The sequence below is a fragment of the Magnolia sinica genome, chromosome 2, assembly GCF_029962835.1.
Source record: "Magnolia sinica isolate HGM2019 chromosome 2, MsV1, whole genome shotgun sequence".
In the NCBI taxonomy this organism is placed as follows: domain Eukaryota; kingdom Viridiplantae; phylum Streptophyta; class Magnoliopsida; order Magnoliales; family Magnoliaceae; genus Magnolia; species Magnolia sinica.
The window spans coordinates 19,397,747-19,416,627 of NC_080574.1; the positions used below are offsets into that span (position 1 = coordinate 19,397,747).

General features: G+C 39.6%; 2 protein-coding genes across 2 annotated transcripts; one reads left to right on the forward strand and one right to left on the reverse strand.

Annotated features, from left to right (window-relative positions):
* The first annotated feature begins 6,921 nt into the window (after positions 1–6,921).
* On the forward strand, positions 6,922–9,830 carry LOC131236529 (putative clathrin assembly protein At1g03050). The gene is made up of 2 exons (XM_058233766.1): positions 6,922–7,579; positions 8,542–9,830. The coding sequence occupies exons 1-2, from the start codon at positions 6,922–6,924 to the stop codon at positions 9,615–9,617; spliced, it is 1,734 nt and encodes a 577-aa protein (XP_058089749.1). The 3' UTR covers positions 9,618–9,830.
* A 2,794-nt stretch (positions 9,831–12,624) lies between these two features.
* LOC131236530 (uncharacterized) lies at positions 12,625–16,442 on the reverse strand. Its single transcript, XM_058233767.1, has 3 exons — positions 16,275–16,442; positions 15,885–15,947; positions 12,625–12,895 (listed from the first exon to the last, which is right to left on the reverse strand). Exons 1-3 carry the CDS (start codon positions 16,425–16,427, stop codon positions 12,758–12,760), a joined length of 354 nt encoding a protein of 117 aa, XP_058089750.1. The 5' UTR covers positions 16,428–16,442; the 3' UTR covers positions 12,625–12,757.
* Between the last annotated feature and the right edge of the window lie 2,439 nt (positions 16,443–18,881).

The following is an 18,881-nucleotide window of genomic DNA, read 5'->3' on the forward strand; positions in this document are numbered from 1 at the left end:
CAAGAGAGATAAATAGACACATCCCATTGCATTGATCGGGTTGATCATAGTGACTGAGGGGGTCATTGATTGAATACATAGGAAATAAATTGAAAAAAAAAATAATCTTCTCTTGGCAGGACAATCCTGTCTAGCACAGGCGATGGTGCACTTACTCTCCAGGCTGTGTGATCCGAAGCAGACTTAAACAAGTCATTGATTGAACATATGGGAAATAAATTGGGGAAAAAAAAATCATCTCATGGCAGAGCAATCAGGTCTAACGCATGCCATGGTGCACTTACTTACCAGGCTGTGATCAGAAGCATATCCAGTGCTTGGCAACAGTTATTTATTTATTTATTTATTTATTTTTTAAGAGAACCAACGGTGCAAGTTGTAGTTGATTGCTTGGATGGTTAGGATTGTCCTTACTAAATGTTATCTTGTGTCATTGGACATCCATGATGGGTGCTCCGTATTATTAGAACGGAGCCATGTGTCGTGAGTGTGGGTTAGGAACACCATGCTCGGATGCATGCAACATTGGCTTTTACAATTGTTTTAGATCATTGAAAAGTAAAAAGATCATTAACTAGCCGTAAGGGCATAGAGAAATCACTGATTCACGGGTAATGGTTTCTACAATGACTGGGTTTATTTCTTTACAGGAATGATTAAAAATAACAAAAATTATGGTGAGGTTAGCCCCTTATTGGATCGTATGCCCTGCTGCAGCTGCTGCAGTAAAAAGGGCGGGCTCGGCAAAAGAACAATTTCTGTGGCGCAATAAGCAAAAGAACCCGACTCACCAAAATCTCTATACTCAGCTACAGAAGCATATGGGTGGGAAATAAAAAGGGTGGTGTATTAATTGGCCATCTGCCAGAGGATGTGGTAGCCGGTGATTGGAGCTCTGACCATCTGGTGGGCTATGGTTCATGCCCCTAGTGTAGCTAAGGCCAGAATTTTTGGCATGGCCAAGACTTCTGCTTTAGATGGTGGGTATTAAAAGGGTAGACCTTTCTCAGGTAACTCCAGCCGTCTGCCTGATATAGGAATGAGAGAATTTGAGATAAGCGGACGGTCTGGATTTTACTTGTGGGTCCCATCAAGATGAAGGAACGATCCAAATATCAGGTCGCTCCAAATCTCACATGGGCGATAGTCAAACCATGTGTATTCATAGGTCTTATGCATGATTTTACAATTTTTTCTACGGTGTGGTCCTCTTGACTTTTGGATGTCCTGAGTTTTGAGATCTATGGTGAAAGTGTGTTGGCTCTCCTGATGAACGGTGTGGATCTTATGTAGGTTCCCCCATAGTCTAACATCGAGTGCCCGCGCCAGCCACAATGTCTTGTCACCAAATTCGACCCTCTCCGAGTCGTCATTCGCGCTGTACGCACCATTATGTTTAACGGCTTCCGAGTGTGTGCGACGTCCATATTGCAAGGGCGAGACTCGTACGATCTGGTTCACCAGAAATGGCGGTTACCATCCTCACACGTGGCACTCGTGACTATCAAGACCGTCTAAATTGTGGGGTTCTTTTCGATGGAGCATAAATTTAAAAAGACGCTGGTCAATAAATCCTAAGCATCCAAATCTTTTCTGTTAAATACAAGTTGTGTCATATGTGGATAGCTGGCAGAGTCGGTTTTGACCGTCCATTCTTTTCTGTAATAGAAGGGTCTACTGGAAATTCCTCTCCCCATACACAACCCCGTCGGAAGTAAAATAGGAATTCCTCACTCAAAACACGACACCAATTACATCTTCCAGGTTCGAAATTCCAAGCCAGCAGCCATCTGACTATAATTTTTCTTGACCGTCTAAAGTAGGTCGCAGATCACGGAACGGCTCAGGTTCTCTAATCTGGGAGCTGCTTAGGGAAATTCCATGAGACCAACGGTCTGGATCACCGAACAACAATGGCCGCATCTGTACCGAATGGTGCAGTAGAACACAACACTTAAAAAGTCCAGCTGAGTGGAGAACCTCAGCACTTACGTCCAGCTGAGACGAGAACTTCTAATTTCCTAACACAACTGAGTGAGTGGACGGAGGTAAACACGGGAAATTGGGTGTAAATGGAGATCAATGGCATTGGAGGTTTGTTTGGATGGGAGTAAATGCATGGAAATAAGGGCCCGATTGGGAGCTTGTAAATGGAAGTTAATGAGAAATAGAATTGGAGGTAAATGGATTTTGGGAGTTAATGGCTTAGTTGTGTTTTGGATGGAAATAAATGAAATGCATTTGAAATCTAAATATCTAGTTTAGATGGGAGTAAATGGGAGGAATTAGAGTACATAAAAAATTTCAATACATTAATGGTAACACGTGTTATTCCAAAATAACTTTAATATCTCAAATTAGTGTACATATGTGATATTTAACTAAATGATTGTAGTAAGCCCATTGAAATATATAATTTAGCAAAAAAAAAAAAAAAGAGAAAATTTTGAGCCTTGGGTGGCCACAAACATAAGGATCACAAATAAGCAACTTACCAATGGTTTTTTAACCGTCTATTTAGATGACTTTTAGACAGTTTGGATCATTCTATTAGTGTGATTTAGTGACGTAGTTGATAATTAAATTGTTTTGGAGTATCATCAGCATGCCATGTGTATGTGGATATGTGCGTAGGGGCACCTTTGTTTACTAGTGCGATTCTCCAATGGAAGCTCCAAAAGACATTTCACTCTATTACTTCCAAATCCTCTCTCACATATAGGATGTCATTTACAGGCCCATTTATGCCCATTTCATTTACTCCCATTCAAACACACCTTAAATGTTATCTACTTCCATTTACTCACAAATCCCCCCTCATTTACCCTCATTTACTCTCATCTAAATGACCTCTAAAATGAAATGGTAGTATGCCTGTAAATGAAATCCTTTTAATATGACAAGATTGGGAAGTAAATGAGGTGAAATGACTTTTTGAGCTCTCTTAAAGAGTTGCACGAGTAAACAAACATGTCCGCCATACATGTGGCACATTAATAATACTCTAAAACAATCTAATCATCAGCTACATCCGTAAAACCACACCAATAGAATGATCCAAATAGTGTAAAGGTTGACAATCTAAATAAATGGTTAAAAATTGTTGGCAAGGTGTTTGTTTGTGATCCTTCCATTTGTGGCCCACCCAAGGCTCCAATTTTTCTCATTTTTTGCAAGAGTATGTATTGCAATGTGTTTATTACAATTATTCTGTTAAACATCATGTACGTACACTAATTTGGGATATCACATGTTGTTGTGAATATATTAAAAGTTTTTAATGCATTCCAATTCTTTTCATTTATTCCATCTAAACGGAATATTTGGATTTCAAATGCATTTAATTTACTCCCATTGAAGCACAACTAAGAAAGCTTTCTACTCCCAATTCATTTATCTCGAATTCGATTTACTTCCATCTACAAGCTCCCAAACAAGTGCTAGGGGATTTTACGAAAAAAAAACCCTACCTACTTAATATAATTAAAATTTACACATTTCAGTACATTTTTCTAAGAGGTTTTAAAAAAGCTACCTAGTTATTGTTAGAGTGAAGATTTCTAATAGTGGCTTGGTGGCCTTATAAGGAAAGGAGCCGGTCAGGAGACCCTACCCCCACTGGGATGTTTATGTGAAATCCACTTTGACCACCAAGCACGACACTCCATGTTAGGTCCACATACCAAAACTCAGCTCCATCCTTGATTAAGGTAAACCTTAATATTGAACATCAAGTTGGAATATGCTCTTCCATTCTTGTTAGGAAAGGCGAAATAATGACAATTGCATTGGGTAAAATTGGAAAAACTGCTTCACAAAAAGGAATAAGATGTATGAGTGCATAAACATATCCATAATTATTGGACTCAATGAGCCACATCTGAAATGGAAAGTGTTGATTGAGGAGCTCCAAAACGTTGAAGTTGCAGTAAGAAGGTGAGTATAAGCTATGTATTTTTTAAAAAAGAGAACCTGATGGATTCGAAAATGCTGGCTCGTCTTCATGTATTGCTATGTTGCTGGAGTACGTGATTGTACAAGTTTGCCTATCCTTTCATTGGTTTCGACCAGGATCATGAAGCTTTGAAGCTAGTTGCAGGATTTGGGAACTCAGATTGTAGTAATAGTTTTTTGTTGGGACAGCTTGGGAAAATTGGTCCATCGATGAGATTTCTTGATGGATAATTTCTGGATGGAAGGCTGGTCCAAGGGAAATGAATATTTTATCTTGGTCGACGGGAATATCGAAGAGACATCATTTATGATTAATGGAGAAGGAGTGTCCATTTCTCTAATGAGATCTTCTTGATGAAAGGTTGCAGGACTATAAGATGAATAAGCAGCCATGACATTAATATGAATTTTTGAAAAAGAAGAAAAAAGATAAGAGAGCAAGAAGCGTAGAAAATCAAAATCTTTTTTTTTGGGTTAGCTTGTTAGTACACACCCATGTCAGTACACACACTCAATGGTGTGTGTGTGTGTGTGTGTGTGTGTGTGTGTGTGTGTGTGTAGCCAGGAATGTGCACATTAATGATAAGATCATTATGACTCCTTATATGATTTGATTATTTACTACGTGTCACAACAACAACCTTGAAAAAAGAAAAATCATAATCCATGTTTTTGCCTTGGTTAAGTAGAGTTAATAGGTAGCTAACATGTGGAAAGAAAATTTGCTTGCATTTATTGTATTGAACAACGAACTACATTGCTTTCACCTTTTTGCCTAAAGGCAAAGCAACATGGGAGCAATGTTATACTCTATTTTTTTTTTATCGTTCTTGGAAAAACCTTGTAAGAAATGACATGTGTCATTGCATGAGAAGTATATATAAAGCACATTTAAGATCTTTGAAAATATTTCGAACGAGTGTTGTGAAATTACAGTTGGCATTGATCAGGGTGTTATACTTCATCTATAAACGGAATCTAGCGGAGAAACTTAAAAGCAAGATGTGATGGAGGGAAAAACGGTGCTAAAGTGGTTACCAGGACGTGTCCAGGAAGACTTTAGAAGACAAAGTGGTGCCGAAGTGGTTGCTATAACTGTTCGTCATGGGAAGAAGCATATAGATGGTTATTTCAAAGAAGATCTATGAACAAAGAAGATTTCAATAAAGAAAAATGTCTTATACCAACTCAATCAAACAAATCAATTCATCAATTATCCTCTATGTTCATTAGAATAAGTTGCATTTTGTGTTGTAGCTTATTCTTACATTGGGAGTAACAATACTTTAGTAGCTATAAGTCTTAAATGCAATTCAAGATTATACTCATATGTTAGACAATTTTCATCCAAATATATGGCTAATTTTTGAAAAAGTTGCTTTGAGATACCAACTTTGATAAACTATAACTATGTTATTTTTATGGTTTAACTTTTGTATCATAAAAGTACTTTCATACAAAAGTAAAGATGTAGCTTATTTAAGGAGGATAAACCTGGCCTCTGATGATCTCCTGATCATTTTAAACAATATTTTGATAGTAACTGAACAGTCGACCAGCATTTTAAGATTTTAATTATATACCGTAAACTCGGACGTATCAGTATCCTGGCGCAACCGAGAGGCAACAATACGGTCTGCGTAAGTTTCTTGAAGTGGTTCTTACGGTGTAAATTCAAACACATGGACGGTTCCGATCTTGGGATCATTCAGCATGTGGGCCCCAGTAGGTGTCAACATGCACATGGTAGATCCTAAGTCACGACAGAGCAAAGCAAGCCGCATTTGAAGTCAAAGAGAATGATATTGATGTGGGTGGATGCTGGACAGTGGGGCCCACGTTGATATTGATGTATTTATCTTATATCCACGCTGTCGACTAATTTTTTCCACCTTATTTTAGGTCATTGTTCCCAAAATGAAGCAGATCCAAATCTCGGGTGGACCACAACACAACAAACAGTGGCCATTCAACTTCGACCATTAATTCATGGGGCCCACAGAAGTTTTGGATCAACCTGATATTTATCTGGTCCCTTCATCCAGGTCTGTATGATCTTATTAGCAGGTTAGATAGCAAATAAACATTACGGTGGCCCCAGGAATGTTTTAATGGTAGGCGTTGAATCACAAGTGTACCCTGTTATGTGGTCCTTGAGATTTGGGTCTGGTTCATAAAATGAGCTGGTGAAACAGATGGACGGCGTGGATATAAGACAAATATATCAAGGAGGGCCCCTCAGTCAGGGATAAACCCACCTTGGTGGATCCCCGGATCCACCGAAGCCGCGTCCCTCACCAGCTCAATTATAATCAATAGCCTGGCGCCACGTGTCAGATTCAAGTCCATTGGAGCTCCTCTCTTTTCTCCTTCGTTAATGGTTATTGGATGGCTCATTCAAGTGAGGGAGGCGTATTTTCTGGTTTTGAGAGAGAGAGGGAGAGAGATCTATTCCTCCTCTTTCCTTTCCTTCTTCTTTCCATGCCAGTGGAGGAAGACGAAACATGAAATGAATGAATCCTTCCTTCACAGGCTCCCGACAAGGTACGTATCTTGTTTTTGTGCATAACAGAATGGTATAATTTCGCCAGCGATGCATGGATGCCAATCCAGACCCCAGCAATCATAGGTTCCTTCGTCGATGGAGCATATCCCGAAAACCATGATAATTAGACCATTCTACCCATCCAATCGATCAATATTAAATGGACGGTTATAAAATTGAAATAATCACCGATTCATATTAAAAAGCCAAAATCATATGTTTTAAGATCATTGGCTCAAATGTATTTTTCGAGATATTCTACATCCACAACTACACCCGTGATTTGTATGGTTCGAAGTCCAATCAGATACGTTGATAATGTAGGAAACATGCATTGTTCATGTATTAAATATCTTTTGAACTCACTTTTTTCTTATATTTAAGGATTATAATTCTAATCTCCAAGGAATACACCGTAAACCATGGGTCCTAGCAAGATCAGGAAAGCTCTCGGCGCAGTGAAGGACAAGACGAGCATTGGTCTCGCCAAGGTCGGTAGCAGCAATTCCATCGCCGATCTGGAAGTCGCCATCGTCAAGGCTACTCGGCACGAAGAATACCCAGCTGAGGAGAGGCACGTGCGTGAGATCCTTAGCCTAACATGCTACTCACGTGCGTACGTTAGCGCATGTGTGAGCACTCTTTCGAGGCGGCTCAACAAGACGCAGAACTGGACGGTCGCCCTCAAAACCCTCATGTTGGTTCATCGCCTTCTCTCCGAGGGCGATCCGGCCTATGAGCAAGAGATCTTCTTCTCGACGCGGCGCGGGACCCGACTTCTCAACTTGTCGGATTTTCGAGACACGTCACGATCGGACTCGTGGGACTTCTCAGCGTTCGTCCGTACGTTCGCGCTGTACCTTGATGAGCGGCTCGAGTTTCGAATGCAAGGCCGGCATAGCCGGCACAGGATCTCACTGGGTGGGAATGGTGATGATGACGACGATGATGATGAGACAGCATCTAGGTCGTCATCCGTCCGGGCTACGCCGGTCCGTGACATGAAGATCGAGCGGATTTTCACACGGATGCAGCACCTGCAATTGCTGCTCGAGCGGTTTCTAGCGTGTCGACCCACAGGCGAGTATTAAGATTGCATGCATACATGTACGTAGATATGTATAATGTATTCATGTATATATACGTAGAACTTGTTTGATAGAATGGATGGTCAAGATTGATTTTTAGGGTCTAGATTCATAATAGGATGACATCATGATCATCTTGTTAATTGGGTTTTGGCTAATTAACAAATGGACTCTCCAGATCAAAGATCGAAGTGTCCACTTGTACAACAACCCTTGAGATTTGCACCATGATGAGCTATTATATTTAAATTCAGTCTATAAGCTATCTTTTGTATACAATAGCTTCATATGGTTGTCAATCTGGACCATCCAATTGAGGGGCCACCTCTTTTGCAATAAACAGCTGTAGTCATCCAACAAAACTATTTTCTACTCAGATGGTTAGAATCACTCAATTATGTAATTTTGGTTTATGTATCATGTAAATCATATGAGGGGCTGCAAAGTACCTTGCTATGCATCCAGTATGGAGATTAAATAAGAACTTTGCTATGCATCGAGTATGGAGATCAAATAAACTAAATACATCGGACGCCATTGATATAGGCTTGATGCCGTGGTCTTCTGCACGAACCCATCGAAACTCATCAAAACACACTCTATATGAGACAACGCACCACCCGGCCCTTACACGATTGTAGATGCATTACAACTAAGTGGGGTCCATTGGAACACTAGATCACACTATCCAACCCTTAGGATAATCCAAACCGTTGATCAATAAGACCCACATTATAAGATTCTTACACCTATAAAGTAGTGACCTATCAATTCAACAGTCAGGATCAATCAGCATTCACATCGACTGTGCGGTCAAGATGGTTTATGCACTGAAATTAGGTGTATAACTTAGCCCACATGATCATAGAATTCGTTAGTGGGCATGTTTGTTTGATTATCTCAATTCAAAATTTCATCATCTTCAACTAACATTTCATCATCCACATTGTTCAGGTGCGGCGAAAATGAACCGGGTCGTGACAGTGGCGATCTACCCGTTAGTGAAAGAAAGCTTCCAGATATACTACGACATCACGGAGATTCTTGGCATCTTGATCGACCGGTTCATGGAACTTGAGGTCGCCGATTGCGTAAGGGTATTTGACATATTCAGCCGTGTTTCGAAGCAGTTCAATGAGCTCGACAGGTTCTACAGCTGGTGCAAGACGGTTGGGATTTCAAGATCATCCGAGTACCCGGAAGTCGAGAGGATCACATCCAAGAAGCTCGAGGTCATGGAGGAATTCATACGTGATAAATCAGTTCTAGCGCAGAGACGGCCGAAGAAGAATTATCAAGAACAACCCAAGAAAGAGGTCATCGTAGAAGAACCAATTGAAAAAGTAGAAGAAGATATGACGAGCATGAAGGCATTGCCCCCACCAGAGAATTTTGTTGAACCTGCAGCAGAAGAAGAGGAGAAAGAAGAGAAGAAGAAGAAGAACACCGATGAAGAAATGGATTTGGTGAATATGAGGGAAGATCATGCAGTGACTGGAATAGAACAGAGTGATAAGATGGCACTAGCATTATTCGATGGAGAATTGGCGGGCCCACCAACGACGTGGGAAGCTTTCACCGACGAGTCGAGCGATTGGGAGACGGCATTGGTGCAGTCAGCGAGTAATCTGTCGAACCAGAAGGCATCATTTGGTGGTGGATTCGATATGTTTTCGTTGGATGGGATGTATCAACGGGGGAAGACAGATGCAGAGATGAGTGGTGGGCAATCGTCAGGGAGTGCAAGTAGCATGGCATTTCTCGGTGAGACACCTGGGCGGTTGGCATTGCCGCCGGTCCCACATGGTGGGGCAGGAGATGGTGGAGATCCGTTCCAAGCATCGCTAGCAATCGCACCGCCAGCATACGTGCAGATGTCGGACATGGAGAAGAAGCAGCAGCTGTTGGTGGAGGAGCAGCTTTTGTGGCAGCAGTATGCTAGGGATGGTATGCAAGGGCAGCTTGGGTTTGCTAAATTACAAAATAGCCCTTACAGCCCGGGTGGGCAAAGGCAGGGTTATCTACGTTGAACATTGAGTCTTTGACCGCCGGATGACACATGGCCAGGGTGTTTGGGTCAGCACTGGCAAGCATATGTTTGTGTACTTTTAGTAGGGAAATCTAGTGGGTTGATTGTGTAGGACTGATTATCTTGACCATTGATCACACAAGGTCGTGTAATATCTAAGGGCAATCTTGTAATTTAAATACCAACAGTAATATATAGAATCGGAGTCCCGATCCCCAGCACGCCACGAACAAAAATTTACGGCTCCTGTCGTCCACGTCATTAAATCCAGATCTTCTGAAAACTCCAATTTTCCTGCACTGTGGTTCACGTCATCACCATTGTTGTCGGCAATTTTATATTAAATGCAGTGTGTGTGTGTGTGATGATGTGGCCAAATCAAGTTGTAACAAAGAGAAGTTTTTGTTTACGGCAAGAAAAGGATCTGGATTCTAAAATATAAGAGTGTGGATCATTGATCCACATCGTTGCACGTGATTCTAGCTAACAAGCTAGGCCGGATTTCTCTCTCCCAAATGTATTACCTACCAGGCAAGATAACTTTCACCGTATAGAACTTCTTTGGCCCATAACTGAATTATGTTTTGAATGATTTTTCTGGTTATTCTAGAGCATGAGCTCAAAATTGAGGTGCATCCAATGCTCTAGTGGACCACACTACAGAAAGCCGCAAGGATTGAACAATTATGATTGAAACCTTCTTTGGTTCACTATAAGGTTTATTTGCCATCTAATTTCTTTATAAGGTTTCACCAGCCTGGATGAAAAGAAAATAAATATAACAACTTCGGTAGAGCGTTCTCCAACTTTAACAAGTTTTTGACCAAGATAAAATTTATATTTTAACTTCATTCAGGCATGTATGATTTTATGAATAGGTCAGGTCAAAAATAAGTATCACAGTTAGCCTTAGAAAAGTTTCAACAGTAGTTTGTTCAATCCGCACTACTTTTCATAGTGTGATACACTTGAGCTTTGGATGTATTTTATTTTTGGGCTCATGCTATAGAATTCTAAAAATTGATGGACAATGTAGACATTAGTGATGGACGCCCAGCAATAGAAACCTCCTGGGGCCCATCTTAATGCCCACTGTAGTGTTTATTCTCCATCCAATCCGTAGATAAGGTCACGCACCCCTGAATGAAGGGAAAAAAGATCAAATTTTGAGGCCTATGATAAGCTTTTATCGATCAATCACCTCTATCTCATGTGTTGTGGTCTACCTTAGATTTGGATCTACTTTATTTTTGGGCTCCCGCTTAAAATGATCAAGCAAAATAGATGGACGGCATGGATGTTCAATACACACATCAAGGTGGGCCCACGGTCAAGGTGAGGCTGGGGCGTGGCATGGCGGCACTTAATCTGCTCTATTGCTACCTCGCTACTGGTGCTCTGTCAGCCCCACCATGATGTATGTTTTTTGATCCACTCATTTTTCCAGGTCATTTTAGGGCATGAGCCCAAAACTAAAACAGGTCCAAATCTTAAGTGAAAATCTTAGTTCGACCTCGTTGTAGGAAACAATGGGAGAAATGACACCCACAGTCGAAATCTTTCCAGGCTCACTGATGTCTATTAATTAAGGTTAGGTCAGGCAGATATGGGTGAAAGGAAAACTTAGCTTGATCTGAAATCTTTCCAGGCTCACTGATGTCTATTAATTAAGGTTAGGTCAGGCAGATATGGGTGAAAGGAAAACTTAGCTTGATCTAAAACTTAAATATTTTAATGATGGGCATTCCATTAAGTACTTATTTCATGTGTTCTAGTCCACTTGAGATTATCCATCTGCCTCATTTTTTAGCATGAGTCCTGGATAAGCTAGCATGGATAAAATGAGTCCGGATCCTTTGTTTGAAAGGAATAGGAAATCTGCATTATTATTATTATTATTATCATTATTTATTTATTATTATTATTTTTTTGGTATTTGGGGCACATCATCACTACCAACATTTAATACAGCTGTTAGTAATGACATGGCCCAATAACAATACAAGCAAGCAGAATGTTTCTATTTATCACAAATAAGTATTTGGAATTCTGAAAAAGTAAGTTTCGATCCTCTGCTTGTCATAAATGAATTTTTTTTTATTTATTGTAGTGTGATTAGGAGACATTATCACACCCCGCATCTAATGCAGCAGCACTGATAACATTATTAGTGATATAGACTACTCACAATTCAGGAAAATAAGAAATTCTTGTACGTGGCAAGCAAGGGATTCTGATTGGAGTAAAATACATATATTCTGACCCATGTCGACAAGGACACTTGTACCTATCAAATTCCATCATGTCAGTTCACCATGGATGTCCACGTTGCATACATGTGGTCCATGTGGCATGCATGTGGTGCAGTACGTCCAAATTGGGATCAGACATGCTGATGAGATGGCTCCATCAGCAGTGTACTTGTAGTCCAATCCATCAATTTTATATGTACATCATAACTTCTAAAATATCTGAAGTAAAATAATGAAAATTAAGATAATTAATTGGACAGGGACCATGATGATGAAGTTTCGTAACGAGTTTTGATAGGCCAATGGTACATATAGGCCCACAGCCTTTGAAAAAAAGTTTTCGACCATGTACTCGGTCGTATGTCGTTTGACAACATGTATGACATACATACTACTGGCCAAAGAAAACTCACCACATAATTTCACTATTCCTGAAAGTGGTGTGGGTTTCATCTCTTTCAAGTCCATGTGAATGTCATGAGCCCCACCGCACCTAAATGAAGATCCTCTTGAAAATGAGATGGATTCGATAAGATTTCATCCTGACACCAGTGCAGAAAAATAATAATACCTCTCTTACCCACCATCTAACCACCTCTCGAAAGTCATAACTATAAAATTTTCAGTTACTTTCGATTGAAACCTTCGGATCTAAACATTGTCATTCTCATTAATAAAGTACACATACTGATATTTTTCAAAATATAGTCACCCAATTCAAATATCAGGTGCCACAGTACAACTAGGAGCACCGGATTTTTCTTCTTTCATCTTACATATTGTAATATGCTTTTATTTGATTTTATCTCAATACACAAAATGATACAAAAATACAAAAAAACAAAAACACACACACACACACACACACACACACACACACAATCCCTGGTTAGAAAGGGGCTGTGACGACATCTCTTGAGCCGGGTGTATAGACTGGAGGAATCGTCAGATGAGATGCAACGTAGTCCCATTCATCGCCCGAATCCATTGCATTATTCTCCTTTGCACTAACCACTGGCTGCAAACCCTGTAAACATGAAACCCGCTCGTCATCAACATACGGTTTCAAAATTTCTAAGATTCGCATAGTTCTGACCGTTATATATGGTTGTTGGAGTAGAGATAGAGAGATGGACAGAAAGAAGGTGCTTCTATGAAAGATATTATCTACCCTACCGCACGTGCTGAGCACGTGATGTATATAGAAATTAAATGATCTGCTGATTAGATAATCCAATAACCGTCTACAAGGTGGTGGGTCGCACTCGATTTGCACGAAACGAAGACGGATGGATTTTTGGGCTTTCCTTCGTATTGTTATCATGGCCGATTTTTTATTTTTTATTTTTTTATTTCACCGATCATCAGGATCATGATGGGGTGCAGTGGTGGACATGTTAGTTGTCTCACACCCACCATGTGGGCCCAACAATGCTAAATCAAGAGATGCAATTAATAGGAATTATGGCTCATAAATCAAGAGTTGAATATACTTCTAAAAAGTTAATTATAATAATTACATTTTCATATTATAAAATTATCATTTTTATAGCAATTCCTGAATGAAACAAACAATGTAGCAAGGTTATCATTGCAATTAAATGTAAGTAATGTCAACACACAATTACAAGAGTAAATAATCATTACTCATTTATAACATTTTACCATTGTAAATGGAAAATCAAACAGGGACCAAGTGAAATGATATTTTTGCTGGTTTTTACCGTAGGCCCACATTTCAACCATGTCCTGATTAGAGTAGTTAGAATGCATGTAAAAATTCTTTGGGTCGAAGGATGTAAATTTACACTTGAAAATTTTGTAAATTGTTAACATCTTGTTCTATTTAGCTTTCAAATGGTGAAGTATTTACATGACTCCAAATACATAGAACTTGAGATGATAAATCCTGACAAAATCTTCAAATCACACAAGACTTAATTTCCTAGGATTCCAGGTAAGCATAAAGAGATGCATAAGCTAGGATTGACAATCGATCCCACAAACAATTTGAAGGTGTTTAACCATCCCACCTGTTCTTGTTGTGTGTTCTTCTTATGTAGCCTACCTAATGACCAATTAACCTATTTTTGTGGGTTGTCGGAGAGAATCAAGAGATGCACATGATGAATAGCTTGAAATACTTCACATGTGGGCCCCACACATCATGCATGTGTCAATCATTTTATTTTATTATATATAATGTTTTTTCAAGTATAAAGATTTTACTTTAAATTTGAAACATTTGTTTTTACTTGAAAAAGAAGAAGCGCTGACAATAAAATATTTTTAATATACAAATTTTCCACCTGACCACCTACCTATAAAGTGTCTTCCTATATAAGCCCTTTACAATTTTGTAGGCATCCAATTGGTAGAGTTGTACGTGTTATATATACATGCCGTCAATCCATTGCCAGCTTATTTTAGGCATGAGCCCAAAAGTGAAGCAAAATCCAAATCGCAGGTGGACCACACCACATGCATTGGTGGTGATTGCATACACACCATTAAAATCATCCTAGGACTCACCGTCATGCTTATTTGTCATCTAGCACGCTGATAAGGTCACACAGACCTGGATGAAGGGAGAATACAAATATCAACTTGATCTAAAACTTTTGTGGCCAACAAGAAGTTTTTAACAGCCAATCATCACTTTTTCCTATGGTGTAGTCCACTTGAGATTTCGATCTGCATCGTTTTTGTCTCATGCCCTGAAATGATATGTCAAAATGGATGGACAACATAGATATGCAACACATGCATCAAAGTGAGCCCTAACCCTACCCAGACCGAGCTGAACTCAAGTGTTATGGCAATCGAATCTGCTCACTCAACATGACTCCTTAATTGTAAAAGGTTCGCCAGTAAAAGATATGCAAGTGATGTGTGGATGAAAAAAATAAAAATCACTGTAAAGAATTATAAATACTTCCTACTTGCAAAAACTTCTTTTTCCTAATGATAACACTTGCCCGTTTGGCCAGGTGGATTGGAAGGGATTGAATGGTATTAGGGTGGATGGCATGCATTTCTAGGTAATGATGGTGTTGTCAGTGGATTGTCTTGAGATCCATGGGATTGCTATATCCAGTCTGTTTGGCACGCCCGGCCAATCCCAGGATTAAACCTTCCCATCCCTTCCAATCCCTCGAACCAAATACGTCCCGGGCAAATTTGAAAGGATTAGGGTGGATTGGATGGGATTTAAAGGTAATGATGGTGTTGTTAGTAGATTGTCTTAAGATCCATGGGATTGGGATCAGATCACCGTCTCTGTTTAGCCCCCGAGGCCAATCCCTGGATTTAACTTCCAATCCCTTCCAATACCATCCAATCCCTTCCAATCCGACCAGCCAAATGGGCCTTTAAGAAAACATCATAAATTGCAAAGCCCAACGGTTTAAAAATATGTACTATTTGTGGAGCCCACCATGATGTTCAATGTTCATCCAATCCCACCATTGTGACGATTTCTTTGTGCCCTCGTAGGATCTTAAATGATTTTTTATTTTTTTTTTCTGTTGAAAATTTATTTCGAAGTTCGGATTTAGGAAGAAATCTCAACTTGAAATGAAGATGGACCGAAACTCAAAGCGACAAGAAATCCATATAAACTTTATTTCTTCAAATGTTAGGATGGATTAATCTATGTTTATACATGACTCTCATGCATTGAGATAGATTGGAGCCGAAAAAATAAATATTTATATATAAAACGAAAATTTTGTGAAATTATAATTTATTCTTATTATTGAAAAATATGTGTTTTTCACAGTTAATTAATGTGGAAGTTTTACATATTAATCAGTGTTACCTCATCTATTGATTGACTACAAATTTTATATATTTATTTTGTTTTGATTAAAATGACATTTAACTCCTATAAAATCAAAACTTATCATATATGTGTGTGTATGTATTTGCAATATTTTAATTCTACATGTGCAGATATGTCTCTTAACATTTCCTAAAGTTTTAGTAAAAAATTCATAACTACTGAGATAACATACCTCTGTGAAAATTCTTAAAGCTTCTTCGATGCTTTTGGTATTCAAAACATAAAGTGCTGCTTCCTGCAACAAGAAATATAATTCGCAACTAATTAAATAAAACCAAACAAAGAAGGAAAATTGTAGAAACCCATGTTCCCAAAATACCCATTTGAGGATACATGCAATTGCTTCCTAACAAACCCAACTAAAGAAAATAACACCCTCCCTTTTTTTTTTTTGTGTGTGTGTGTGTGTGTGTGTTTGGATGCCCAATCGTAAAAATTTCATTCCACCCAATCCATTATCCCATCTCGAATATGTCCAATGAGCGGGTGGCAACCAATACTGTGATTTTGGACCTAATCCATTATTACAATTCAGCATCCAAACGCATTCCAAGCTTCTTACCCTCGCACATTGGATTTGGCCGAAGTGGAGCGTCCGCGGCTCGCTCTCAATCGATGACTTCCTCTCTATTTGGAAACTCTCCATATCTCTCACCTTCGATTTGTGAAAGAAGAACGCAAGAAGTACAAATCTCTTATACCGGAAAACGCTCATCTATATAGTAAAACTCGGTGGGCGAGTGTGTCACGACACTTACACGTGTTAGGTGAGATCAACAAGACATCCGTACATGTGGCAAGCAGACAGGTGTTTGTTGCACACGTGTTGGAAGATGGGTAATGTGAAAATTTCAAAGCTATACGAACGTGTCAGAAAGCTGGATGTGGAAGTTTCGACAAAGAGGCGGTTGCCAGGTGGAATTTCGCGCGAAGTGGGGCATCTCTGTTTTGACGAGTAGTAATGAAAAAGCCTCTCTTGTTTATTTAATTAATGAAGTAATCATGATTAAGGAAAGCTAATTACGCACGATGTTGGGACATTTCCAGATCTGGACGGTAGACGTGGGATCTGGGATCATATTTCAATGATTCAGTCGGCTCATCAGACAAAGGATACCCAGAAAAAAACATTGAATCTTTCATGACTTGGATTGTTTAAATCTTTTTCTTAATATGGGGAGTCTCCTTTTGTGGGCTGCTGAGAGGTTCTTGGATCTTGATTATGGTGTCACTGGTCCACGGTGTCACAATTGTATGAATGGTTCAGATCATTACAACACAGCCTGTCGGCTATGGGGGCGTTTGTTTTCTTATTCAGCAAGCTAAATCCTGAAAGTTACTTCCCTACGTAATTCCTACCGCTTTTCAACGACGGGTTGCATTTTTAACGCCAAACACTGAAGGTGTAAATTTCATGCGGGCCATAGTGATTTATCTGGCTTATCCATGCTGTCCATCCGGTTTTATGGCACGAGCATGAGCTCAAAATTGAGCCAGATCCAAAGCACAAGTAGACCACACTATAGGAAGCAGCGAGAATTAAACACATACTGTAAAAACTTTTTAGAGTCAGTTGAAATTTTGAATCAAGCTGATATTTGTGTTTATTTATTTATGTTTTATGTTGACATGATCTTACGAAGGAATTAGATAACAAATAAACAATCTTATGACCGTAAAAAGAAAAAAACATTTCAAGGCGAATGTTTTAGCAGTTTCCTATATGCTGTGGGCCAGTTGAACTTTGCATCTTACCTTATGCCTTAAAATGTTCCGGTAGAATAGATGGACGGCATGGTGAGGCCCCGCAAACTTAAGCTAATTTTTTTGGGACCAGTTTTTGGGAGGAAAGGCCCTTAAATTTCAAACAGGGTAAATTTGTAATAATTTGCTATTTACACCTTAGTCGGTATTAACATACCATGGGGCCCACCTTAATGATGTGTTGTGTATCCACTCCGTCCTTCAGTTTTTCCATCCCAGTTTAGGATGTATTTTTAAAAATTAAGCAGATCCAAATCTCAGGTGGACCACACCAACAAAAATAGTAATAACTGAACGTCCACCATTAAAAACTTTACATGCCTTACAGTTTTGGAAACCTGTCCTAAAAAATGAAATGAGTAAACGGATGGACAGCGTGGATACACAAAATAAATAACCAAACTTGGGCCCCACACGGTAAGGGATAACACCCACAAACGTGTTACCCCGGTAACTAACACCTTGTCGGCGCCCCGACTTGGTATTCCTGTGACATGGATGCGGTTCGCCGACTACGTACTCAAGTGGGCCGAAAATATAAGAATTGAACATCCACAGTTGAAATATTCATTGGGTCACAGAAGTTTCGAATCAGGCTATTAATATTTGGGTTTTAGGTTCATACCAGTAGTACTAATGACGCTGTAAACAGTATGGATGGCATGTAAACATCACTGTTGATCCGATGAGGTTTCAACGGTTGGAATTTCCCTACCACAATTTCCTTTAGTGCGGCCCACTTGAGTCGTGTATCCTACTAAATTTTGTTATCAATACCTAAAATGAGTTCACAAAACGGATGGAAGGGATGGATTTCTCACAAACATCACAGTGGCCCCCCAGCGCAGGAACTTCCTACCACAGGCTTTTGCAGGAAATCCACGTCCGACCATGTACTGGACGGTACTTTGTGAGTCCCACCACAATTCATGTGTTTTATCCGTATCGTTAATCTAATTTGTTTAATCATTTTAGGGCAGGAACCTAAAACTAAAGGTTGATCAAAATCTCAAGTGGACTACCCCACGGGAAATATGGGTGATTGAAAACTCACCATTAAAAACTGATTGGATGCCACAAAAGTTTTGGATGAAGCCGATATTTGTGTTTTCCCTTCGTCCAAGTCTCCGTGACCTGATCATGTTATATGTTTCAATGGTAAGCGTTTAATTACCACTATTTTCTGTTGGCGTGTTACACCTTAGATCTTGATCTACCTCAGTTTTGACTCGTTTTCTAAAATAATGATCTAAGATGACGGATGGGCGGTGTGGATAAAACACACATCGTTATCATGCCCACAAAGAATCGTCTACTATCAACCTGTCTACTGAAAGTGTGTCAGTGCGCAATGGGTGTCCTTCTGACATCCGCTCCCTCCATTTATGTTAGCTTATCCAATCCT

Bases quoted from the DNA above. Each gene is read 5' to 3' on its own strand.
- LOC131236530 (XM_058233767.1), bottom strand. From the start codon at position 16,427: ATGAGCGTTTTCCGGTATAAGAGATTTGTACTTCTTGCGTTCTTCTTT. The intron at 15,948-16,274 runs GTAAGAAGCTTG...TTCTTGTTGCAG, and splicing joins GCCAAATCCAATGTGCGAGG to GAAGCAGCACTTTATGTTTT. The intron at 12,896-15,884 runs GTATGTTATCTC...TCATGTTTACAG, and splicing joins CTTTAAGAATTTTCACAGAG to GGTTTGCAGCCAGTGGTTAG.
- LOC131236529 (XM_058233766.1), top strand. From the start codon at position 6,922: ATGGGTCCTAGCAAGATCAGGAAAGCTCTCGGCGCAGTGAAGGACAAG. The intron at 7,580-8,541 runs GCGAGTATTAAG...CACATTGTTCAG, and splicing joins TCTAGCGTGTCGACCCACAG to GTGCGGCGAAAATGAACCGG.